The 27,500-nt window shown below is 41.4% G+C and overlaps 2 protein-coding genes and 1 pseudogene across 4 annotated transcripts in view; all 3 read left to right on the forward strand.

Moving 5' to 3' along the window:
• Positions 1-11,097, forward strand: part of LOC137978619 (uncharacterized) — a 61,504-nt gene extending 50,407 nt beyond the window's left edge. Inside the window, exons 2-5 of one of the 3 annotated variants that reach the window (XR_011118198.1) lie at positions 1,080-5,891; positions 7,248-7,373; positions 9,558-9,931; positions 10,963-11,097. Coding sequence is in view for 1 of the 3 variants with exons in the window: in XM_068825621.1 (XP_068681722.1) it covers positions 1,098-5,891; positions 7,248-7,270 (4,817 nt within the window). In the remaining 2 variants the exon portion in view is untranslated. Of the gene's footprint in view, positions 1-1,079; positions 5,892-7,247; positions 9,932-10,938 lie in introns of those variants that run through there. The other 2 variants (XR_011118199.1, XM_068825621.1) reach the window with 2 other exon arrangements.
• On the forward strand, positions 10,880-15,432 carry LOC137981071 (monocarboxylate transporter 10-like; annotated as a pseudogene).
• A 7,882-nt stretch (positions 15,433-23,314) lies between these two features.
• Positions 23,315-27,500, forward strand: part of LOC137978639 (uncharacterized) — a 6,760-nt gene continuing 2,574 nt past the window's right edge. Inside the window, exons 1-3 of the mRNA XM_068825651.1 lie at positions 23,315-23,487; positions 25,304-25,334; positions 27,206-27,349. Of these exons, the coding sequence (XP_068681752.1) occupies positions 23,485-23,487; positions 25,304-25,334; positions 27,206-27,349 (178 nt within the window). The 5' untranslated portion in view covers positions 23,315-23,484. The remainder of the gene's footprint in view (positions 23,488-25,303; positions 25,335-27,205; positions 27,350-27,500) is intronic.

The following is a 27,500-nucleotide window of genomic DNA, read 5'->3' on the forward strand; positions in this document are numbered from 1 at the left end:
GTAGGACAAAAAAAGAAAGTAGTGGAATTAAATTACCGGTTTGTGAACATTATCGCAATATATATTTTATACACACATTGTTTTGTTTGTTTTTGTTTTACGAGACATCTGGTTTGTCTCTTCTACTGGGCAACCCTGTCCAGAGGGAAGGAGCACGAACAGGACTCGAGGTCCTATGCGAGGTGCTCCACCCTACCCTATCCAGACCAGAAAGACCAGACCACAACACCGGGAACTACATGCCCTACTCTGTACGACAAGTGTGCGGGTTCTTTTACGTCCCACAGGATTATGAACATTGAAGGGTTGTGAGACGGGACCTCCGGCTTATGCACAATAAACTGAGTAAATGCCTGGATGATTAATGATGGCTTAGTTGCATAAAATAGATTAAATTACGCACTCTTGAGTTTGTTTGGTACCTCAAAGTCGACAAATTAAGGATCGTCTTTGCAAGACTCACGTCTACCGAGTCTGACTTTTTTTCAATTAAGACTTCATCCATGCATTCAGGTATATTACCGTGCACGATCATGTCTCAGTTGCATTGAACAAGTTTAATTCCCTACTCCTGAGTTTGTTCGGTAATTCAAAGTGGACAAAGCCTATTTATTTCACTTTTATACCGTGATTTAGAAAACATATACCAGGAATGTAGGCACTCCGTATTTATATATCTGACAAACAGCATGTTGACAAACGGACGAAAACTTTGCTTCTTGTTTCTTGGTTTTGAATTCATATTAAAATAAAGTTGCATAACAAGAAACAAAATATCAACTGCAGGCTTCTGGAGCCGTCGAGGGTTCTTTTTTTTTCGAGTGATGAAAGTGCTAACTGTCAAGTGTCCTTTTAGTCACGTGACCTGCTGTTTTGTTACAGGACCGGACGTTAACTCATATTCACGATCTCGATTTGCGGCCTGGCACTGAATTTCAATCGCCTCTCTTATCTTTGTTCCCAGACGGATAACCTCCCTTGCGATTACAGTTGTATAGTATTTTGAATTCTAAAAATGGCGAGTTAAATCGCTAATATTCACTGTAGTACCTACTAATTTAGGTTCCGCATCATTGTAGAGGCCGCATAAAACCGAGCACCTTCAATGGCAGCTCCCGCACCGTCGCCCCTGGCCAGCAGTACAGAGAAGACCAATGGAGCTAAGCTAAGGAGACTTCTCATTGATGGCGGGACAACAGTTCTGAGGAACACTTTTGATAAGTATCATCCTCCTGCAAGCCTAGCTGCTGACCTCAAAGTTAACTATTCAACATTATACAATCTCTTGAGGAAAAAGGTTATACGTCAAGCGCAGTTGGACCAACTGTTCCCTCCTAGTGGAACCAAACCTGATTCCAACTCTTTCGACATCACTCTTCTATTCCTGCTTTTGAACACCATTTGTGGGCTATCCCCTCCTCCATCAGGTTGGCACACTAAGCCACCACCAAGTGACACCTCTCTTGAGGCAAACCTTGTTCGCATTAAGATTTTCCGCAATGAATTGTATGGTCATGTGTCTTCCACTGGTGTTGATACGCCAACCTTCAAGACCCTATGGCAGGAAATTGCTGTTCTTATTTCTCTTGGGCTGGATCAGGCAGAGATTGACAGATTACAGGCAGAGCGTTGCGGAGAAGACGATTACATCAACGTTTTAACTGACTGGGCAGATAGTGAACAAAAAATAAAGTCTGAGCTGAAAGAGGTGAAACGAGATGTTAAGGAAGTACTTCAAACCCAGCTGGAAGATCGCAAAACTCAACAGGAGAGTAGTTCCAGGTTGGAGCAAGTGCTTGAAGTTCTTCAGAACCACTCAGAAGACCACAGTTCACTTCATGATACTATCTCAAAATTGGATGAAATACATCAGATCGAAAACGAAACCCGTGATGCTATTAAAGAAGTACGTCAGACCAAACTAGAAGATCACAAAACACTTCAGGATGCCGTTTCCAAATTAGAGGGAATATTCCAGACTCAAACCAAAACTCAGCAAGCTGTAGAAGAAGTACGCGAGACAACACAAGCAGGTCTCCGAGAGGTAAAACAGGGGCTAGAAAGCTTGAGCAAGAAGCGTGAGATGGACAGAGCAGATGAATTGCTCAGAAACCTGGCTAAGTCCGAGTTCAAAGGAGATATTGAATATCATGCACAGAGATTCCAGGACGGAACCCGTGAATGGATTTTCAAAAGAGTTGACGACTGGCTAGATGATAGAACGTCCCAAAACCGGGCGATGGTAATTAGTGGAAATGCAGGGATGGGAAAAACAGTTATCTCTGCGGTCACGTGCAAACGAATGCAGGAGGCTGGTAGACTTTCAGGAAGCCACTTTTGTCAACATAAAAATGTGCGTTACAGAAGTCCTCAGCTAATGCTTCAGTCTTTGGCTTCTCATCTCAGCCACACTTTACCAGAGTACAAGAAATCTCTCGTGGAACAGCTCTCAAGAAACCTGGGGCCTGTTGAACTCAATAGCATGGGCGTGGAAGAGCTATTCGCGCTACTTTTAAAGGAACCACTTAACAATGTAAAAGACCCAGGAAGAAATATCCTAATGGTGATAGATGGACTGGACGAGAGTGAGTATCAAGGACGCAATGAGCTTCTCGATGTGATTGCAAATCAGTTCTCCAAGCTTCCTCAGTGGATTCGATTCTTTCTGACAACTCGATCAGAAATAAACATCGCAGACAGCCTGAAGCATTTGCAACCCCTACATCTTGATGAAAATCAGGAAGAGAACTTGAAAGACATTCGACTATTCTTTGAAATGCAGCTGAGTCCTAAGATTGCGGTAGAGCAAAAGGATGTTCTCCTCACAAAACTGGTTGACAAGTCTGAAGGCGTTTTTCTTTATGCTTTTTTCTTGATTGGTCACATCCAAGTGAATTTTCCACTTCTTACCCCTGAACAACTGGAGAGCAGCTTACCGTTGGGTATTTCGTCTGTTTATCTTTCCCATTTCAAACGGTTGGAGAATGAACTTCGCAAAGAGCTGAAGATGGACGAAGACCAAGTATTGAGTTTTTTGTGCGCCTTCACCGCTTCCAGAGAACCTTTGCCAGTAGGGTTTGTTTCTAGACTGTTGAACCCAAATGGAAGGTCCTTGTCTGCTCAGCGAAGATTAAACAAAGCTATCGCCTGCATCTCTTCGCTTTTGCCAGTTCGCAATGAGTGTCTTCACTTTTTCCACAAATCAATCAAAGACTGGTTGACGAATACCTCGTGCTATGGGCGACATGATTTCACCGTGGACGAGAAGGAAGGCCACAAGATTCTCTTCGACCTTTGCAGGAATGAGCTTGACAATATCAAGCGAAGGGGTGTACATAAATCACCCTTCAGTGACACTGAAAGGTACGCCTTGCAACATGGTGTTCAGCACATGATTGAGCTGAGCGAATCGGGCGAAAGTCCAAGACCTTGTGATGTAGAAGACCTGGTCAATACCTATGTGACCGATTTGGAACTCATTTATGCCAAACTTTGTGTGAACAGCACAGGCTCCTCGGAGGATATTTTCAGTGTTCAAAAGCATATTAAGCCAATTTTAGTCAGTGAGCGAAGCCAGTCTCTTTTAATCTCTTTGCTAAAAGTGCTTAGAAAACACTCTTATCTGTTAAGAGACCATCCGCAACTTTGGTTCCAGAGTTTGATCAATGAAGGACCTCCTGAGCTTTCATCTGAAGCTGAAATCATTCTCGAAAACAGGCTTACCACCGTGCCGTACATGAAATACTTAAACAATCAAGAAGAAAATGGAGCGATTAAAGCGCGATTTTACTGTTCAGATACGGTGGCTTGTTTCGATGTTTCACCTGAACTGGACTACATGGTGTGCGAATCCAGCGATGGAGCGATCCAGTTGTGGTCTCTGGAGACTGCTAACTTGGAATGGAGTCGACCTTCCTTAATTAACAGAGACTTTCAATATGTGCATCCTAGAGGTGATGTAGTTTCTGATGGAGGCGCGTATCGTAATATAGGTTATAGAATTTTGACATTTTACCGTTCTGTGGTTTTTCATCCACGTGATAAGTCAGTCCTACCGGGGACCCTCAGAAGTGTTTACACTCTCGAAGGAGACTGCATTTCCCTTCATCCTAATAGCAACTGCACGTTTTCACATTGTGCTTTTCCTACAGACAAAAGAACCATTTTAACAGACTGTTTTGATAATCCAAAAGAAGTTGTCTTGTGGAGTATGGAATCTGGTGAAGAGCTAAGGCGAATAACTTCAAATGATGTTATTACATCTTTTGCGGTTGCCAACGATGGTCCAGAAATTGCTTTTGCTGACCTGACTGGTTCTGTCTACCTTGATGTGTCTGAAGGACCAAAACTCTTGTTCAAGTGTGACGTGGCATGTGGTATGATGCACTTCACAAAAGACAACAAGGCCCTGATCTGTGGCTACCTCCCTTATAGAATAGAAGACGGCCTCGGATATGGTCGGTGTGGTTGGGTGTGTTGCCGTAGCCCGACGTTTATCATTCGTCTATTTAAAACTCGCTTTCTACCTCAAAATGACTTCGTCTTGTGGCCCATTGAACCAAAGACTCCGTTGGGCCGGGTGAAAAATGTTGCCAGTGTTTTTTCATCGTTAGTTACAGGATTCTACAAGTGGCTTGATAATGAAACAGCACTGGTTGGTAGCCCATCGTTTAAGTACGTCGCGGCAATCCATGTTGACTCGCTAAGTGAAGCGAATTGGCCTTTCACCAGACAAGTGGTCAAAGAAGTTGTATTTTCTTCTGAAGGAGATGTCATTTATTCCATTACCTCAAAAGATGAAAGTAGCGTCAGTGCGGTTCTAGTGACCGTACTCCGAATGTCAAGTCAAGAAATCTTGGTGGAAAAGTCTTTCACTTGCCCATCACTGTCGCTTGTCCCCGTGAAGGAAGGTGTTGTACTATGTTTGAAGGATAAAGTACCAGAGCTTTGGAATTTTGAGCTGACCGAGTGCATTCGACAAATTCCCAAACTAAAGGGAGCTAAAATGCTTATTCGTTTATCAGATGAACTGATAGCCTGTGAATGGTATTGTCGTGCATTAACACCTGAAGAATTCTCGGATTTTGGTTATCTAGCAGAGACAGAGAATTCCCTGGAACTTCATGCAGAAGATGACTTAATGGGAGATAACGAAGCTCTACATCATGATAACTCCTCAGATGAAGAAACGTCCGACGATTCATCAACGACAGAAACTTTTGTAGAATTCAGTGATTTTTTAATCAAAGGAATGAGTAGTTTATTCCCTTGGCTTTTTGTGGACATCGTCAATGTTACCAGTGGAGAGTGTGTTTCATCCATCAAGACAACGGCAAGTGATGACCACCATGAATTTGTTTCATGCAACAGTCAGAACCAGTTGTTAATCTGCACCAGCGATGAATTTGACGATGGCGTTCTTTACGGGGAACAGTTAACTGTTACTTTACGAAACAACAACTCCTTTTCCTGTGTATGGGAAAGAAAAGCCGTGCGATACGACGAGCGTTCCTTTACGCCATATTTCATGTTCTCCCCTGAAGAAGAATTTGTAGTGACGTGGGCTTCCTTCAGTTCAGGCTATGGAGTACACATTCTTGATGCAAAAACTGGAGAAACACAACGCACTTTTCTCAAAGACCAAGATGACATTGTTGATTGTAAGTTCGTTGTCAATGGCGAGTCTCTGGTTTGCTGCAGTGAGGACAACTTCCTTCGATTGTTTGACATCAGATCTGGTGATCTACTTAGCGTGCTAGACGTTGAAGAGCAACCCTGCTGTTTAGGAGCCTGTGTGGACAAGCCTCTTGTCGCCATTGGCTTATGGGGCGCCAGATTGAAATTCGTTCATGTCAAGTTGCCAAGTGATCAGGACGCTGAAGGGAAGAAAGGTGAGAATTAATGCCCTAATGCAACTGTTCTAAGTGATTTCCTGCATCACGCATGGCTGTGATAGTATGCCGCTATTAATAGCAACAGTACACGGACGTTCAGTAAGAAATAAAGTTTTGACACCATCTTTGTACAATATTTATATAGGACACCAAAAAGGTGTTTTAAAAGACCAATTTCAATATATTAAAATTCAGCCTTACACAATTGACCTCAGCACGAGGCTCTGAGGAATAAATAGGGAATTTAAGAAACGGCGACGGCTACGACTACGACATCGCCAGAAAACAGTAATATCATTGGTTAAAAGAGCATAAATAATCGTGCTGCGCGTGCAGCACGGGTTTTAGCAAGTATGTTTGCGGTCCTCTGCATAACGACGACGTGAAATCACCAAATTTGAGGTTTTGACGACAACGTAAGCATGCAACAGAGAATCTTTCATTCTCTGTTTTCACTCTAAAACCGCTCGTACCAATTTATTTTTAGGATACTTCGCCCATATTGTAGGACGTGAACGAGACTGAATAATCGCGAAAGACTTATGGTAGAGCCAAGTTATATTTTGAGGTGACGTTTTCGTCGACCGTCGCCGTCGTAGATCTTAAATTCCCTACTCTCACAAACTCTGTAGTTCTTCTCCAGATCCTCGTACTGAGGTCTATTGTTTTTGGCTGAATTTTAAGATATCGAAATTGGTCTATTGAAGTAGTAACAGTAATCCTCCGTCCATGGGAATTTTCCCCTACTTTGTCTACTATTTAATGTTCATCCTGTGTCCAATCTTCTTCTATATGTGGCTTGCGTTGTTTTTAACTGTTTCCTTTCCTTTACGTTAGTATCCCACTGAGTTAGGTACAATTCACGGCCCATTTTGCTTCTTCAAGAGGGTTGATAAGAAAACGTTTTACTTCATGAATTTGTCTGAAATTTTGCTTTTTAACGTTTGTGAGACTTAACATTATCAAGTAAACTCAAAACTCCAACATATGAATGTAAAGTACTGAAGCACTTCTCAGTGATTGCCAAGGAATACCTCTTAAGACTGCTAATTCGGTTTAAACTTAGAATTAAGGCTTAGAATTAAAAATTCTCCGAAGGCAGGTGACAAGAATGGTGTAGATTTTACCCACTTACTTCAGTCTGTCATTTAATCCTGTATATTTTTGTCTTCGCTTTTCAGCTGTGCTTCCGTCAGTACATTTAAGCTCTCTTGAACAGAAATTGGATGAGCGTAATCACACCGCCCAAATAACTATTTTTGAACTTGAGAAATCGATGAATCCGTCATCAATTTTAGATGTTTAGCAGCTTGGGTGCTACTCGCAGTCCCTACATGGCTCTATCTTTTGCAGGTTTCCGTGGCCAACAGAAGTGAATTACACATGGATGGTATTCTCGATGTTGTCAGTTACTGGAACGTTTGAAAGCAGATTTCAGAGCGCGGTGGAGTCCACCAGCGTAGGATTAGTTTTGATCCAAGTTGAGTAGCAGTTACACTGAACATTTCAGATGGGCATATGTAAAGTAACTTTTTAACTTTGTAAGGGAATTAATTTCACATTAAACACTATTTATGTTCATATCTAAGAGGTAAAGCTATGTTAGAGTGATTCCTAAGGGATTCCGTGTACTAATATTATTATTATTATTATTATTATTATTATTATTACATTTTGCCAATTTACAATAAATTTACATTAAATAATTAAAGTTAAGATAAGAAATATGGCGAGGAAACCTAAAGAAACCAGGAAGCTTATACGAGGTTAGGTTTCCTCCCAAAACAGAAATAATTAAATAACACAAATATAGCGGAGCAAGACGTTCAGTTAGGTGTAACACAGGAGTAGGAACGAAGACTATGGAAGGAATTAGTGGCTGTTGATTAAAAACTCTTTCAGCTTGTGTTTAAAGGACATTAGAGTTGGGGTATTTTTAATTTCATAACTAAGGGTATTGAAAAATTTAGGGCCTTGAAAAGTATGAGCGGTATTTTCGCCGCTTACGTCTCAAGGCTCATTTCCATGACCGCGAAGACGCATCCATAACGCCTGATAATGATCCTTTCATAACCATTACATCGACCGTTGCCGCCGTAGTATTAATTCAAGAAACTACATACACAAGGCCTATGGTCGTTTCCAACCTACCACAAGAGGAGAAGCAATTCCGTCTATTGGGACATAAAGATGTCCTAAGAGAAATCGAAAACAATGCCTGTGCAAATTGTTGGGAGGTAAAAGAGGTGTATTATAGGATTTGTGCAAGTAGAGAATAATGAACTTCGTATTGACATTACAACGCAGTGCTATAAGCCAAAGACACATTCGAGAATTACTGATTTGGTTGGAGCACGGTTTAGGGTGGGCTGGCACCACATACTCTGGTACCTATTCTCTCAAGTGACTAGCGACATTTAATTCATTATTTTCTCAAATCCCGTATACATCTTGTTTACCCCTAAACATTTTGCATAATTATTGTTTGCAACTTCTCCTGGGACATGAAGATGTCTCAAGCGAGATCGAAAACAATGCCTATGCCTGGATCCGCCCCTGGTCAAAGTTCTTTGCTTGTAATGGTTTATAATGCTAATAAGAAATATATTATTGCAATTTTTTATAGTCAAATAACTAAAAGATGGAATTTATTTAAGAATGTAGGAATATTGGACGAAGGTCGATGTTGAAACTCGCGCATGACTTTTTTCTTAGCCAGTCAAGAATATTCCGCATGCGCAATACAACAGTTTATCTTAATTATGTGTCACGTTTCACTTTTCAAAGAGACTGCAAGTGCAGTTTCTATGTTTCAAAAAACAAGCTATTTCTGGTGAAAGTGAATAAATGTTATATGTTAATTCAGGACATTAAAAGAAAGAGACATGAGTTGTAGTCATATGGAAATAGATCAGGTATTTGTATCGATGGTACTCCCAAACGCTACTCATTATGGCTTTACTGTTGACGAAGTTTCTCCTTCAGATCAAACGATGGAGTCCAGCGCTTTCTTGATCCATGCTATAAAAGACATTATACTTCCAAATATTATGACAAGATTTAACCCTGGCTAACAACAGCTAAAGAAACAATGAAATATTCTTACAGGTTTTAACACCGAGGACAGCCTAGAAAATCATTATACAGCTTCGAAAACTACGTAACGTTGATTACTTATTAGCAAAGATTGTTTGTCAAACTGAACTTGAGCTGGAAAAATCGCTGCTCAAGGTGAGCAGAGAGAGTGGGTGCCACTCGAGTATTCTATTACACTTATCTTTGTTCGGGATATAGTTGGCACCTAATATTTACGAATTATAAATCGGAAACAACGAAAACGCACTCGGATCTTTTGGCATTGAAATGTTTAAAATGTTACCTGGACTATCACGTGATTGATACCTCTGAATTAAGAGAGGGTTTTACATGAGAAAATCGGTAAAGTACTGCTTTCGGAAAGCAAAAAATATCAGCAAGTGAAATCGGTGAAAGAGTTTCCAGTCCTTGAATCTTTTCTGCAACTTAGCTTTCATATTCACTTTGCAATTTATCCCAACATAATGTTATTTATTAATTTTTCTCCTTAGCCTTTTTAAATAGGTAGTTTATTAAGGCCCTGTTTACAAGCAGGTAAGGTAACCCTACTTCTATGGTTATCCTTGCAGGAGAGTCAAAGGTAGCGCGGGTTTACAAGCAAAATTTCACAGTGAAAAAGCACGAGTACTTTTCACCCGTGATTCACCCGACTCCAAAACAAACCGAGTATTCTCGAGTATTCATTTAACACAAAATCCATCCGCGACAAAGCGTCCATACTCAAGATCTAAAGCATTCAACACAAGTCACCGTGAAATTTATGGCCATTTCTCAGTTGTTTTGCTTCACCGGTCCTCCTCGTAAACGTGACAGTCTGTCGTCATGGTTGGTCTGTGCTTGTGCTACGATGACTTGGATTTCATCGCTCGGGTTTCTTTTTAGCTTTGGAGTTTTCCTGCCAGTGTTTATGGATTATTTCAAGTCATCCAGCGAAACTGCAGGTAGGTAAATTAGTGGGCGTTATGTCAAGAGCTTAATTTGCCATAGCTTGGTACCGATTTCCAATAATCTCGTCAGTTTTGATCCAATTTTGTCAACTACATCGGAGACTGGCACTAACAACAGTTAAACCTCGTACACCTTATTGGCCCTTTTGCCTCGTTCTTAAACTTAACATTCAAAAGAATAGTTAACCTTGAACGAGGCAACAAGGGATAATTTGCCAACAATTAAAAGAATGCTAACTAGTACTCTATCAAGTTCTTTGTATCAATTTCGCTAGACACCGCGGTAAACACTATTGAAACTTATATCTTAAAACCGGATTTCTTAATTGACGTAACATTCATATTCTGGCAGTTTTAAGACCTGTTCCTAAAGTTCCGCTTTTTTATTAGCGGATCTTGTTTAAGAAAGACCGCCATAAAGTTTTTTTTTCTTTTTGTCTGATTATAGCATGCCTTGGTTCCGTTGCCATAGCATTAGGGAGCTTAAGATTTTACGACGGCGACGGCAACAACAACGGCGCAAAGCAATGATATCATTGGTTAAAAGAGCATAAATTATCGTGCTGCACGCGCAGCACGGATTTTAGGACGAATTCTTGCGGTACACTGCATAAGGACGACGTGAAATTACCAAATTTGAGGTTTTGATGACAACCTGAGCATGCAACAGAGAATTTTCTATTCTCTATTTTCACTTTGTAATTGCTCGTACCAATTAATTTTTAGGATACTTCGCCCAAATTGTAAGAAGTGAAGGAGCTAAAATAACCGCGAAAGAATTATGATAAAGCAAAGTGATATTTTGAGGAGACGTTTTCCTTGAAGTCGCCGTCGTAGATCTTAAGGTCCCTATTGACCTTCTTCACCGGCCATTTTTCGACTGCTCTCATCTCTCGATTTTGCTGTCGCATCACGACTGTGATCGGAGGAGTATTCTGTGCCATGGGTTTGATAGCTAGTTCATTTGTTGAGAACATTTTTGTTCTCTTCTTCACTTACAGTTTTCTGTTTGCTGTTGGTTGCAGTTGCACATTTTCCGTGGGGCTGGTAGTATTGAGCCAGTACTTTAAGAAGCGACAGTCTTTAGCCACCGGTGTGCTCACCTCAGGGCATGGGGGTGGTGTACTCATTTTAGGTCCCACACTAGAGGCCCTTAGAACGGTGACAGGTTGGCAGGCGACCTGGCGCATAATGGCCGGAGTTGCTCTTTTCACGTGCTCACTTTCAGTAACCTTTGACCCCAACGTGGAGACAGATGAAGTCAAAGGCAACCTAATGAAAAGAGATTCCAGTGAAGATAGAAAAGATGAAAATATTATCACGAAAATAAAATCAGTTCTTGATTTCTTGGTATGGAAAGAATCTCCAGTGATCGTTTTCATCTGTTGTGTATGCGTGGTGGAGTTGGCCATTTTGTTTCTCAGATTCACCTGGTAAGTGAAAAGGCTTAGTGAAAACTGATGAAACCAGGAGCCCATGAGTAGGAGCTTTCCTCTCTCATACACGCCCTTATGAGTCAACCTTTGCGCGTATCTTTCTATTTTTAGAACGCCACGAGTTCCTCGGCTTTTAAAAGGCCAATCAGAGTAAAGTAATTGTCTAACGAAGACAAATAAAGCAGTAAAACTGCATTTAGATCGTGCAAATTGATGTAAATTTATGTAAATGGAGTCTCCTGCTCAAGAGTTCGTTCTAAAAATAGAAAGATACGCGCAAAGGTTGACTCAAAGATCTACTGCATATGGAGGCTCCTACTAATGGGTTCCTGATGAAACCAGGAGCCCATCCTGATGAAACGGACTGTTAGCAAATCAGTGTCCACTAACCGTTCTCATAAATGCCAGAATCATTTAATCCTTGGCTTGCACATGACGTCATTGGTTGCAGTGTTGGTGTACTGAACAATAGCCAAAAAGTCTTTTGGGAATTTGGCGCTATTATTATGGCTAAACCCGAGCTACATTTTGCTCTTGTTTTGTACACCAACACGGACGTCTGATCACATGAGTGCAAACCAAGAACTAAGTGCCAAAGTGTACTAAGCAATATGAAGGACACTAAGTGCCCTTCCGACTTAATAGACCATTTTACAGTTGTAGCTAAGTTACCTGGCCTACCAATGGAAGCGAGGCTGCCGGTGACCCTGTTTTGATACAAACCTTCGTGCTTTTGTAATGTTAATACGGACTAATTAGAATTAAAACAACACAATTTACATGATAAAAGCAGTGGGGGCTGTATCAATGCAAGGTCACCGGCAGCCTCGCAGCCATTCATAGGCTAGGTCGCTGAGCAAAGAACTGTAAAATGGCCTATTAACGGTAATTCAGCATCCGCTGACCGCTTGTCCCAGTTTGTTGAGCATTGGACAACCGTGCGGAAATCGTGCGGGAGGTCGTGAGATCAACTGAGGAGAAAGAGCTGCCTTTGTGATGGCATCTGCAAATGTTTAGACTTTTAAGTCTTCTCGGATAAGTCCATAAACCGTAGCCCACCTCTCACAACACTTCTTCATACTGGAAATTCGGTGGGACGTTAAAGATCCCACACACTGCAGTAGCGGATCCAGACCTTGAGCTAAGTGGGCGGTGGGGTCCGGTTTTTTCGAGTGTGTGTGTGTTAGCCTCAATTTTTACCAGAATATATACTTAAGTACCAAAGTAAGGGGGTCCGGGCCCCCCGGGCCCCTCCCCTAGATCCGCCACTGCACTATTCGAAAAGAGCACGGAACGGACTTCCAGGTGTTGTCAGTTGTAATCCGGACGTCTGGTGTGATTGAGGGCCACAAGTTTATTAGCCTTGTCCTTTTCAAAAAGAAATTTGCTCGATACAACTTATGTCTATCCTTTTCTAACCAGCTTAGACCAGCACTGAATAACGAATAATTGTATTACTTAGTTACCTATCCCTGAAACTGATTTACCAGATAATCTAACAGTGCTGTTGCTTTCAAAACTTTAAAACGTACAATTGGGATGTATTGGTTCATGAGCCCTTTTCAGTCGGTTTTTTAAATTCATTTTTTTGTTATGGCCACTAGCTATTTCACTGATTTCCGAGGACAAGAAGTTTAAACATAGGCAGATGACTGAACTTAACCAGGAGGCCAAGAGTAGGGGGGAAGCGCAGTGGCCTCATGGCTGGTGAGCTCGACTCCGGAGCGAGTGGTCCGGGTTTGGGCCCTGGCCGGAGACATTGTGTTGTGTTCTTGATCATTCATTCGTTCTTTCCTTCATTTGTTTGTTTGCTTGTATTCTCAGGCTATTCATAATTCAAGTTAAAGCAAACAGACCTTTGTTTTGAATTTTCCTTGGTCTCTCTTAGATTCGCTTTTCTGAGGACCTGGGCTTTTCACCGAAGAGAGCATCAGAGTTGCTAATTTATTACGGTTTGTGCTCCGCAATTGGTCGTCTACTGGCTGGCTTTTTGTGCAGTCACCCAAGAGTGAACCCCTTTCACGTTTTTCAAGCGGCTGAGTGCATTGCTGGATTGAGTACAGTTTTAGTGACACTGGGAACCACGTATACAACGCTAATCATCTATATTGTTGTCTACGGGCTCAGTGATGGTTTCTTCTTCACTACTTTAAGCTTCCTTTTACTCACTGTTTCTCCTCATAAGACCGCAGCCGTTCTAGGTTGGGAGATGATGTTAACTTCTCTATTCTTGGCAAGCGGCCCTGCTCTAGCTGGTGAGTGTCTTGTCTTTTGTTGCGCCGTAATTTGCGCTGTCAGGCGGACTGTTCGTTTTCAAGATGCAAGCCAGCGAAGACCTGAGTCTCAAATGAGTCTGCGCAAACCACAACGAAATACCGCGAAATACCGACATTAAAAACCTTCACCGGAAGCTTACGTTTTAGGGGTTTCCTCATTTACCCCCACAATTCCTGAGCTCCCCGATCCCTTTATCCCTCCCTTATATTCCCCCCCCCGCCCACCTAATTTTTCTCCGCTTGTCGTTGCTTTGGAAATTGACGGAGCCGAAGTGTTAAGACGCATAGGAAATCGTATGAAAGCGAGTGCATTTCTTAATTTATGAGCACGACAGATGACGATTGTTTTGAAAGTTATCAAAATTCGGCGAGTGCAATTTGAGAACAAGTTCATATGATTTTATACTTATATATACTCAAAAAAACACTCCATCGCTTTGTTTCCATAGCAACTTTCGCATTGCACTCTCTAACCTGTTTTTCACTCCATAACCATTTATGCATTCGTCTTTGACCAATCAGAAACGCGATATTTTGTTGAGTATGTAATATTATTGTGGTTTATAACACGAATCTCCTAAGGCATTAGCCACAAGTCTGATACATAACGTTTGTCTATTCTTCAGGCCTGTTAGCGGATAAGCTGGGTTCGTATGTGATACCTTTTCAACTGGCTGGAGGAATTACACTGACTGGGGCACTCATTCCATTTACGCTATTATGCTTCCAACGATCTGGACGCGCTACCCTAAGGCTACCGCAGGACGAAGGCCAGCCGCTGTTGAACGAGTTAAACCACAGCTAGAAATATTTGGCATAAAGTGAGGTGCAGGACAACCTTTCTCAAGCGAGTAACCTTATCCCCTACCCAGCAGCCTTGAAAAGGTGGTTGGTGCAGAAATTGTGAAGTTAGAGTATGTGCGCAACTGATCAACACGCTCATTGGTTCCAAAAACGTCGCTTTTAACCTAGCATTTTTCGCAGTGACGCTGTTACACTCACGGGTGCCGCAAAACTCGGTCATCACGTTCCTTACGGGTTTTATGCGCATCCGTCACCGTTCGTTGAATTCCATTTAACTTTAGTTTTTAGTATTGTATGATTTTTGTAGTTGCTTTTATTGCAAATATTTTTATTGATAAACTTGATAACTCCAAGCTTGCAAACACTGACGTCTAGCGCGGAAAACGTCATAACCTTGTTTTGGTTCTCTTGACTCAGGGAATTATACATTTAAAAAAATTACCCGATTCTTATGCTGTCACTTCTTGTTCGCTTTCTTGCTTCATCTATGTCTATACCAAAGAATTAAGCCAATCCTATCCGAGACAATCACATATGAACCAGGGGTATCGAATAGCTTACGCGAACATGCGAGTACTGCGTATTTTTTGACTTGTTTTGCCAGAACCCGCGACGAGAACTTCTCACTGGTACCGAGCTCAGCGAGCTTTGGAGGAAGTTTGAAATTTCAGATTCTCTCGAGGAGCTATCGTTTTCCTCGTTTACTGGCTTGTTCTTAATTAATTTAGTAACATTAAAAATCTCACCTTATCATGGAAAATTTCATTGAAGGGAAAAGGCTTCTTGCTTCTAAACATAAGAATGGCATCCTCGAGCTTTCAAGTGGCCATAATATATATCTGGAATTTCTCTTAAAATTTTTATTCTGGCTAACTAAAACATGACCTAGATTAAATTATTCGCATTTACACACTGTACCCTTGATTGAAGGTAATAAATGAGCCGGAACTCTTCGTACAGCACATGTTCTTGTTTTTACAAGACTTGGTATTAAGCCTAGTTTTCATATGTCGCAGTTTCCCGACCGTCCCAGATTTTGCCCACATATCGGAAAATCGTCAGATGCTTGTCCTAGATTCTCCCGATAGTGACTTCGGCGGAAAATGGAAAGTGCGCCAAAAATTGAAACATGCAATTTATAGGATTGGTGACGAGCTAAAAATCATCGCCGAAGTCCCCGAAAGTACAAATTTGGGTTTTCATATGTCGGGAATGATCGCCGACGAACGCAAAAATCTGGGACACGTCGGGAAAATAGAAACGCTTCCTATCTTCCCGATTCGTCCCCGACCATCCCAGATTATCGGGGATGTCTACGATTTATGGTTTTCATTAGTCGGCAAAATCTGGGATGGTCGGGAAACTGCGAAATACCGGATCGTCTGGGATTTTCCCGACATATGAAAACTAGGCTTAAGGACGGATATATAAATAGACAGGGTTCTTCTCTGAATCGATTCAAGCTTATCAAAAGGAAGGCAGGAATAACCTGTCACACCTCAGCACGGTGCTCGAAAATAGATCTAATGGTGGTTAAGTATACTTTACGTTTTCCTTAATATTCGCAATGAGAATAGGCGCTTTCAAGAGTGAATTAGATAAGAGTGTTGTTATGTCATGGGTGAGCTTCCCTGCACAGTCACAAATGAGTCTATTTTTAGAATACCCGTTCCCGCGAAAATCAGTTGTCACGTCCCTGAAAAAACATGGCAGAAGCAGTCACGCGTGACATGGCTTCTTCTGATTGGTTAAAATTGGCGGCCATTTGTTTGTTTCCCGCGCAAAATGTATCTAAAAATAAATCCATTTGTGACTGTGCTGGGGAAGGGTCGCAAAGTGATAGATCGACTCTCTTATCTAATTCACTCATGGCGCTTTGAGGCCAAAAGGTTCAAAAGTCGGACCGGATCAACTCAGATCGCTCACCTCGAATCGACCTAAAAAAATGTTGAGGCCTCGAGAAATCACCCTAACCCTAATCTTTAAGCTAACTTTGGTGAAATTGAAGCAAATATCGAATAGTTTTGCCTTACAAAACTGTTTTTCACTCGATCCGAGGAGAACGACACGAGTTCATCCGTTCCGACTTTTGTACGTGTCATTTCTTAAAGATATTATCGATGTGGTAGTTCCACCTAAGGTCGTTACTAATATACACTCCGAGGAGTTTATAGATGGAGACGCTCTCTACAACGCTTTTCTCAATAATTATGGGAGACAATACAAAATTATGACTATGCATGAAATTAACTAACATCTCTTTGAGCTCAGTTTTTGGGGTTTAAACTCCCATTGTGGTCATTAGAAAATTTAAAAATGCCATTAGCAACTACAATTGAGAAGGCTGAAACTGTTCCTAGGCAAGATTTCGAGAGCTGTTGTATCATCAACAAACTTAGTTCGCAAGTTCCATTCCTTCAGCAGGCTGTTAGTTATCACCATGAACAAGACAACACCAAGTATTGTTTCCTGTGGGATGCCACCTTTTGAGGAATTTCCAATCAGACGAAAAAAAAAATCCAATCCTTACGGCCTGCCTTGTATTAGTCACGAATGCGCATGATCCAGTTAATCAGCACGGGATCAATATTAAAGCTTGACAGCTCCTTCAAAAGGATGTCGTCATCAATAAGCTCAAACTCTTTAGAGAAGGCGGCAAAGAACATCCTCGCGGCGTATTCCTCTGTCTCGGTAGCCTAATGAATAGCCTGTAAGAGGTAAATTAGGGAATCGGCGCTAGAACGATCTTCCCTACCGTATTGACGGGGGTCAATGTCCTCTGCAATTTGTGTAATATGCCTGCTCCTCGAGAATCCCTCCATTATCTTAAGCGACAGTGCATGTCAGAGCGATCGATGGCTCAGTTGGTTGAGCCTAGAGTTGTCATGCGGGAGGTCGCGGGTTCGAACCGCGGCCGGTTCAACACTCAGGATCTTAAAATAACTGAGGAGAGAGTGATGCCTTTGTAATTTCATTTGAAAATGGTTAGACTTTCAAGTTTTCTCGGATAAGGACTATACACCGTAGGCCCCGTCTCACAAATACCCTTTATGTTCATAAGTTCCTTGCGGGACGTTATAGAACCCACATACTATTCGATAAGAGTAGGGGATAAAGTCCCCGGTGTTGTGGCTGGCCTTTTCTCTCCAGCAGAAGTGGCCGGTTTGGCGGTGATGTCTCTAAAAAGGCTTACGGTGTATGAGGCCACCTAAGCAGAAAGAGCCACAAGTCAAAAAGGGACTTTGCCGAGTGCTGGAAGGTGTAGATGTAGATGGCACACTTTATGCAGTGTATTAACGATGGAACTCTTAAGTAGGTCGGGCACGTATCCTTCCACAAACGACCGATTGTGAATGTCCTTGATCGCTGGACCAGTTCAGGTACAAACCCTTTAAGGACCCTAGCTGGAATCAAGCCAGGACCAACACCTTTACCAGTATTCAAACTAGACAGAGATGCCTGAACTTCGCTCAATATTACCAGAAGATAAAGATAAAGATTTAATTTGCCTCCATCATTTTTTCACGTCCGTCTTTTCAAGGTCTGCCACTCTGTGATTGTAGTAGCAACAATTAACTAACTTGATCTCACGCTGGACCCAGTTCCTTAAAAGTTTGTGAAGGTGAATCAGAAGCCCATCTTTTCCATCACGACCAAAGGCTGCTTGACGCTTCTTTATATACGAAAGCTTTTTATTTTACCAGATCGGGGTTAATTCAATTTCCGCGGGGTAATTGCACATTTGTGACTAAAATGAAGAAAAATAAAAATGGAACGGACCCGAACTGTTACCGTGGCTGCCTTTGGCATCCCACGGAATAATGCTACGACAACCATTTTTTTTTTGTGTGTACTTTTAAAAAAAAAATTTTTGCCAATAACACAACATTATAGCGATGTTTCTCGTCACGTCACTCGTCGTTATTAATATGCCAAGCAGAACCTAATTGGCTGATGAAACAATGACTTCTTCTTTTGTTCCGTGGATGGCAAATTTGAATATCAAAACAAATGTGACGTCAATGTTTGCAAACAAGAAATATCGCTACAATTATACAGTACTAACACTATATACAGAACAAAGCTAACCCAGTGTTCATAGAAACACCAGAGACACAAGAGATCAGGTTACTGGTTGTGAAACTGCCTGGTGTGAAACAATTCATAACAGTTTCTTTCCTTGGTGATGTGCATGTGTAACACCCCACACTGAGATACACTGTAGGAGGAATACACTAATTTGCGACCCCTCCCCTCCCTCAAGCAAACCACACACTGTTTTCTCACGTCCACAAAAATTGGACAGTGAGCTAGATCAAAGGCACCCAAGTTACTGTCCTTTACTCTTTCATTAGTAGGGGGGTTATCTATCTTTGGGAGATCACAGATGTCACGAACAAGCTCCTCCCTGTAGGATGCCAGTGGGTATTGTGGGGCGCCTAAGAGCTTCATTATCAGGAAACCCTTTTTGTTGCTCCTTGAAAAGAATAAAACTGTTCACAACAGCAATGTCAATAAGATGGAAAAATAAGGTTTTCCACCACCTCATGCACTTCCGTTGAACATTGTGGGTGGCCAGGATCTGATCAGATCAATCCACTGCATTCATGTACTGATTGTACATGTAGAAAGCCTCAGGCTGCTGAACATCAGTTTTGCTCCATGTACCACCTGCCTTTCTCTTCCAGCTCACCTGTGTGGTCTCATTTGCATTGCCAGAGGTAGAAATCATGGACACTACCTTGTTGTCGACCCACTGCAATGTCAACACAGGTGGATCCCTCTCCAACGCATTGTTCTCTTTGCGTTACCTTTTCCCCATAGCTTGCCATTTTTCAGACTTGCCAGGAAATCCCTCTTGATATCTACAGTAGTACCAGTAACAAGGGTTCCACGTTCAAACAAGTGCTTGGCAAGGGTCAGAGGTATAAAAGTTATCTATGAACAAATGATACCGCTGGTCAAGATAGTTTTGCATGAGGGTCATAACAACATCATACCCAAGACCATGCTTACTAATTTCCTGCCCCGCCTGCCTGTCTACATAAATATCAAAATCTTGAACATAAGCATTGGAGCTATTGGCCAATACCCATAATTTTATGCCCCACTTTGTGGGCTTATCCTTTATGTACTGTCGGCATACTCAGGAGGATTGCCTTCATCTGGATCAAGATAACTAAGGAAAGGCTCTTAAGCAAGTGCACCTGCCCGGACCACAGGGGCACAGGCTGCAGGACCTTTCCCCTACCCCAATTTTGACCTCTTTCTTTCCCTTTCTGGGGGGCTGCACTAGACGCTGCGCAAGTTTTGGTGCATGTGAGGTGCAGCTCTAGACCTGGGTCCAGCAACAGGCTCCTGTGTAGGGGTGGCTACTGCAGATGACAATCTTTGACTAACAGAGGCCACCAACGACTCAGGAGATGTTGCTGAAGTTGAGGAAGAGGTGGTAACTGGAGCATCCCTTGAAGTACTTATCGAAGGCGTTGATTCTCCTTCCCCAATGATAACATCTTCATCACTGAAAATATGAAAGTTACAGGGTACAAATTTATCAAAAACAAAACCGAAACAAATGACAAGACGAATGGGTAGCAGAGATATTCCGTGATCTACGTGGAATTTCGAGGCGATTGAAGCCTTAGGAGCGCATTTATCGCCCTTTTCCTTCCGCGATTCCTTTCGCCGGCTTAGTCGCAGAGCCCAACCTTAGGAAAGAATATATAGAGGGAAAAGAAGAGAAACCAAACACCTCCTAAATCACTCTTAATCGATCCAGTAACCATACCAGGGACAAACAAACACAAGACTAAAGCAAGGTAAGCTATTTTTTTATTTTTAAATCGTAAATATGTTTTCCCAAGAGAAAATGAGGGGACAGAGAAGGAGGCTCCCGTTCCAGCCCTTGGGATATGTCATGTCCACGAACGTTATTTTTAGACGAGCGGAAGTCTTCCGAGACGTCCGCATGCAGGCCAACCTCGGTCCGATGTTTGAAAGAAAATACATTCATCAGCCTTCCACGTGCGCCATCATTTTCTCTTTTCACTAAGAACCTGAGAGCGAAGCAAGACTGCATGCGGACGTCTCGGAAGACAGACTTCCCCTAGAACAAAGACTTCCGCTCGTCTAAAAATGACTTTCGTGGACATAACATATCCCGGCCAACGCCTTGAGCCTCCCTCTCTGTCCCCTCATTTTCTCTTGGTTTTCCCATACAAATCCTTATTTTCTACTCTTGCTCTTGTATAATAGAGTACAGTACAGATACACCTACATCGAGCTTGGGCTACCTGTGATCGAACAGCAAAACCAACAAGAACATCACTTGTTGTTTTACCAAAAGAAGAAAAAACATAGTTCTCTACGCTTGGATCGCATCGAAACGAAATCAACGAAATCACATTCGAATGGAAGACCGACCCCCTCAGAAAATCTATAGAGAACGGGGACCCCTCAGAAAAGCTCATCCATAGGAGGGGTGTGGATATTAAATGGAATGGCCCGCTCGGTCGATGCAACGCTACAAAGTTTTACCACACAAACAAGCGATCGCTCACCTGGATTCGTCGCTATAAAAGCCTAGCTGGCGGTCCAAATAGTATTCTTCATCTTCGTCCATCCCCATTGTAGCTTCATCGCCAGATTCATCAGATTCATCATCATTCATCATCTACAATCCCCTGTAGCGCTTCTTTCTGTTTCGGCTTAAGTTTAAGGTTTCCTTGTCCTATACCCAAAAGAATCTCTTAGCTTCAAGAATACTCTCGAAATCCATGTTTATTCCGCAAAATCACCCAAAATCACAACAGAGAGTACGAACATGCGCAGTGGTAGAAAAGCCCATATTTCGGGCCTCGCTGGTACTGAGCATGCTCGAAATTAAACTTTACCAGATCTCCCTTCCGTATGACCGTGGGAGATCTGGGTACGAGATTAATAGCCTTGTCGGATAAGTTCTTTTTTACAAGGTCTTGTGTGAACTCCTCTACAACGATTTCCTCCTAATTCACTTTCGGTCGACTTCTGTTTCAAAAATGGCCGCCTTTTCGATGATCACGTGATCTCAGGTTGAGCCTTCTCTCGAGTAACCTCGTCCCACCTGGCACCAATCTCGTACCCAGAGTCCTCGGGCTTCTTGGCCAGCGGGTGAGCGCCCAGAAAGACTCTGGGATAATCGACTTGAACTATATTTTTGATTGGCCGCTTGCGTAACAATGGCAGTCCGACAGGAAGTCGGTAAGTAATTCGGAAGCCCAAGAATTTGGAGGGAGACTAGTTTCAGTGCTGTTTGATTTTTTCTACCTCAGAAATATATAAATTGCAAAAATAATAAAACGACGAGGTTTGAATTATGTCTTATACCGCACGGGAATTTTCCCACGCTGCTAAAAAGTGATCACTGTTGCTGTTGCAAAAGTACCGTGGGAAAACATTATATCAGTCTCTTTGAGGAGAAATCTGTGGAATAAGGTCTTGTGGAAGCCATTCAGAATTACGGAAACATCAAATTGTAGTAGAAGAGGACATTTGTGTCGTTTCCACAAAAAATTTGTCGATCGTGTTGCTTGCACGATGGCATTTTGAACGATGGAATGTACGCTGAAACACTAAAAATACACTTAACCGAACGCGTTAGAGGTTTCATCTTCACTTGCTCTTACAGCAAACCAATGATCATTTCTCCAGTTTCTTTGTGTGTAAGGCTAAAATTCTTGTTCCTCGAACACTTTCAACCCGCCATTTCTAATGTTTACGGTTTTCTCTTCTCTGTTTCCGTTTAAACTCAAGCATACGTAATAAGACCGGAACCAACGTTTTCTGGGAAAATGGAGTCGATTATCCCAGAGTCTCTCCGGGTGCTCACCCGCTGGCCAATAAGCCCGAGGACTCTGGGTACGAGATTGACCTGACACTAGAGCCCATAGTGTTGAGACGCAAAATGTCATGGGATCGAGGTAACGAAATTGCAAAATGGGAAATGCAGAACACGAAACAAAGATGACAATGATAGGAAGACGAAGAAATCCCAATAACGACGCAATGACATGAGTGCTTTAAGACTTCAAAATAACATTCAACGTTGAAAATCATAATATAAGAGTTATAATCTACCATGGAACCGAGGCAAAAAAATTACAGAATGCAAAAACCGGAATGCAGGAATTGAACATGGAACCGAGGCAAAATAATTGCAAAATACAGAAACGGATGACGGAACCTAGGAAATCATAAAATGAAGGAAACCTAATTTCTCAATTAAAGCTTAGGAAATAATCCCGAAAAGGAGAAATGATCGCAAGAATTGCGAATGGCATTTAGAAATTCGTTATAAAATTGTTGAATAAGAAAAAAAAAACATAAAAAGGCCACGTGGTACACTCATCGGGAAATACTGGTCATGTGACCAGTTTGTTGCAAAGGAGCTCCTGGGCGGTTTATGAAAGTCACGAAATCTAGATTGGACCAAATGTGTTCATCAAGCCGTTGTTGTATGGGATATTTTAGAAAATTGACGTAATTAATACGGAGCTGTTTCTTAGGACTTTTGATGTAACGTAAAGGGAAGCGTAAAGTGTCCGCTGTATACGAGCCTTTGTGAACAGATTGTTTTGAGAATAAAAAAATTCTGGGTAACGCAACTTAATAAGGACAAGGTCACGTTGTAGGGGTAGGGACGTCGAGAATCGATTGATCTTTGGGGGATTTTGCCGTGCTTTGGTTTAATTATTTTTCTTTCCATTCGATTGTTTCTCTTTGTACGACTTCCTTTGGCTACAATAGGGTTTGTAGCGACAAAGAAGTAAATTATAATTTGCAAATTTTTTAATCCTCTAGCTACCCCCAAGGGAAAATATCACTTGACAGCTTGAAATACAACTAATTGGAATTACGGTATTCCTTTGTTCAGAAGTGTTCTTAGTAGCTCGTGTTTTGGCCGTCTTGCACGATAGAGCCACAGTTCTTTTGCTCTCCGCAAATTTTCCTTTTACAACTTGTGCTTAAGTGTGTTTAAACTCCTAAAGTCAAAATGGTAAGTTTTATTTCTCTTTCGTCCATAGTCTTTTATGCAGAAAGTAGAAACCTTCAAAATTTATTCCCATTCTCACACTTCTAACTGTGGGATTGGCAAATCGCGTTGTAAAGGACAGAACAGATTTTACATCATTACTGTTTACATCGTACAATATCGCTCGACTTCAAACATCTACCTCATTAGTGAAAAGCAGAGGACTTGACTACAAAACATATGGATTCCTTTGATCGACAATTGCACAACAACTACCAAGATTGTCCTACTGCGTTCATTTCTACGATTTTAAATGTTTTTTCATCCCAGTCACCATCTTTAGAAATCAGCTGATATTTACATCAATCAATGATCGTAAAATATCTGAATTTGTAGCTAAAAGAACAAACAGTCTGTGACTACCGTCGGCCGATGAAGGAATGTAAACAATGTTTGTTGAAATTCTGAAGGCGCTAAGATGGTTTCGAAAGCGATGAACTTTCTAAATCACAGTAATTATATAATATCTTTCGCGTGCCTTTTGACGCAGGAAAAAGCAAAATACTTTAGAAATTCACAGATATTGGTTGTGTGATACACCTCGATAAAAACAGACTTTCGATTAAAAGTGGATGAATGTGAGATTTCGTGTGGTGGGCGAGGTCTACGCCCACGCAGTATTTCCGATCTGGGGAACAATTTTAAATTTAAGCTTGTTTATATCGCGGTCCTATGATTAAATTTTAAAAATAGTTTGGCGATTTTTAAATATTACCTTGGCAATGAATTGAAATGATTCAGGATTAAGCAAAAAATTATTTAAGACCTCAGTCGTGAATACTGTGCTTTGTTTTAAATATTGTTTGGTCTTCCAGTTTTCAAACTGATTGTTCACGCTGTAGGATCCAACACTGAACACTGAATTTGTGAATGTGGTATATTTGTGCAGCAGTCACGCGGATGTTTCTTGGCTTGTATTGCGTGACATTCCAAACTCTTTTTTCCATGAAATATGTACAGTCAAATTTAAGGTTCATCATCAGTTCCCCGCCCTACTTCTCATTTGACTCTTCTAGCCTAGGGGTAAGGAATTTGATGATCTTAGTCTCCCCTTGGGTAAAAAATTATTATTATTATTATTATTATTATTATTATTATTATTATTATTATTATTATTGTTGATCCCTACAAGCCAAGGCTTGGGAATTTGAACATGAAAGGAGATGTTGTTAGATGCTGGACTTACAGGTTTGAAGTCCCGCTCGCCTGCTCAGACTACTAGCTGAAGTTGTTCTTGATTGTCTCCAGATGGTTGGGATGAGAGGATTTGTTATGTTTATTTTGAAAATTTTGTTTTTAAAGGACCCTGACAAACCTAAATGACCTAAATGACAACAATAGTCGTCATCACAGTGGTCAAAATGTGGCCGACTCTGACGCACAGCCAAGTGAGTCCATAACAAACACATTTTGACCACTGTGATAACAAATGTTTATTTCAGAGTGTGCCTTAGAAAGACACAAAGAAAGAGCAAGGATTGCCTATAATTTTCTTGCAATCTGATTGGATGTGTGACATGCTGACATGAGCAGTGTTGTCTAGACTCTACAGGGACGTATCCAGGATTTTTCAAAGGGGTGTCACTCTCTGTCAAACAGAGGGTACTCACCAGATTGTGGCATTTTCACCACCTGAATAGTGTAGGTTGTTTGCTTTAAAAAGCTTACAAAGTGGGGTCACCGGCACCTGGAGGACCCACCCTAGCTACGCCTTTGCTCCAGTGGTAAAAATTTAGATTGCCCTGTACTAACTTTTTGTTTGTTTTATGTTATATTGCAGTCAGCCTCACTGAGTCCAGAACAGCTGAAAGGTACCATTTTATATTCTATGTGAACCTGACATACTAACATCAATTTAAGGTGGCTGACACCAGTGTTAACGCTCCCAAGTGATGCTCCTGTTACAAGGATCGGTGCTACAATGCGCTATCATGTATTAGCAATATTGTGGTACCAAATGAAACACAGATTATTGCTGAACAAGATGCAGTCATTATGGTGACGTAATATGTCACCATGGCAACGCGGAAACCCCGTAAATTTTTTTGAGGGGGCTCTGATTCTGCAGTTCAGAGTTCTTTTAAACTTTGCCGAAAGATTCATCTTAGCCCTCTGATCATTTTTCAGCAAAATTATAAAAAAGAGGGGTTGCCAAGTTTGTTTTTGAGATACTAGCAACTTAATCCAATATATAGGGTGTTTTTGCTGGGATATCTCGTTGCCAAGGTAACTTATTACATCACAATAATGACCACATCTTGTTTGGAAACAATCGGTGTTTCATACATGGTACCATAACATTTCTGTTAGTAGCGTGATGCAGTGTTGTAGCGTCATTTGTTCTAAAGAGAGGGCCTTCGAAATGTTCAAACTGTTTTGAGCCACCTTAATGCTTTTCTTTTTTTTTTTTTTTTTTTTTTTTTTTTACCTGAATGCTAACTGGACTATGACATGTTACAACAGTTGGTGCAGTTAAGAGTTCTCTTGTACTGTCATTTAGCTGGTTCACACTACAGCCAAGTTGACAATCAGACATTATTCGATGCTTCTCTGGTTTGGAAAATAATGACTGTATCATACAAAGTTAACATTAAAGACCCGTGCTTTTATTGGAAAGCCCAGGTCTTCTTAAATCGTGAGATATGTCCAGGTTTGACCCTAATTAGATGCACGCGGATTTCAATAAGCGTCACGAAGTGTCCCCTTGCTCTTCTAGCCAACTTCAACATCACTTGTGTCTCAGAATACAGACAATTTATGTCACAAAGTGTCCCCCAAATGCTGCTCTTTGAGTGAAGATTAACTGCTGCATTTACCCAAAGCTAAAAATAACGCTAACCTTTACCCTTACCTTATTGTTGAAAATAGGTAGCAAATGCTTAGACTTAAAGGGACACTTTGTGTTGGATGTCAAAATTGGGCGTGCATCTAATTAGGGTCAAACCTGGACATAAGTGTAAATCGTTACCTGCTAAGGCATGTTCATTGTACTTGAAGCCATAGTGCCATCAAACGTAGATGCAAACTCAAGTTTGTAAGGCGCGTGCGCGAAATTAACCAACGCGCTTAGCTGGCATGGTTGTGCAATAGTTCATTTATCTTTTATAGCGCATGCACGAAGGTTAAATCATCGTGCATACTTGGCATCGAACGAAAATGGCTTTGTTGAAAGTAAGTGTAATACACTGGAACCACATACAGATGCACACACCGTTCGCGATAGACCCACGCTAAAAGGTGTCAAGCTTTTTACGAGGGGGCATGTATGTGTGAACATAACGAGAATTATTGCCATCACTCTAAACTAAATAATAATCTAGCCGATATCTCTGCTGCATTTCTTTTTTCCTTGTTTTTCATTTGATGATCTAGGACATCAGGAAATCCCAAGTTCACGCGTGCGTCCAGTTTACATATGTCTCTGTAATTTGTTTGTAAAAAGGGGTTAGTGTAATATGGGGGGAATCATGTTGAACACTCTACAGATGATCAGATGGTAGCTAAATTCCATACCGAAATTGTAATTATATAAAAAAGGTATTTAAAACCTCACCTGTTCTCAACTCCCTCTTCATGCGCAGCTCCTTGCATGCAGGGCTGATTTATGCTCTTTAGAAAGGGATCATACATAAATAATAAACTTCCCGCAGTTTATGCACGAGTCTCTTCTGTTTTATTACAGAGTTCAGAGATGCATTTAAAATCTTTGATGTTGACAACAGTGAGACCATCACGACTGAAGAGTTACTGCTTGTCATGAAGAACCTGGGGATGATGGCCACGAAGGAAGAGGTCAGGGAAATGCTGTCAGAAGTTGATGAAGATGGTATGTAATAAAAGTGCTGGAAGTGCAATTTACAAACAATGTATTCTGTAAAATTAGGAGGCTGGGCCTGATGAGTCCACAACATTTTGATCACTGTGATGACAAATATCGTTGTAGATAAGAGTACAGACATCGCTGAACCACTTTTGAT

Source organism: Montipora foliosa, chromosome 12, assembly GCF_036669935.1.
Source record: "Montipora foliosa isolate CH-2021 chromosome 12, ASM3666993v2, whole genome shotgun sequence".
Taxonomy (NCBI): Eukaryota; Metazoa; Cnidaria; class Anthozoa; order Scleractinia; family Acroporidae; genus Montipora; species Montipora foliosa.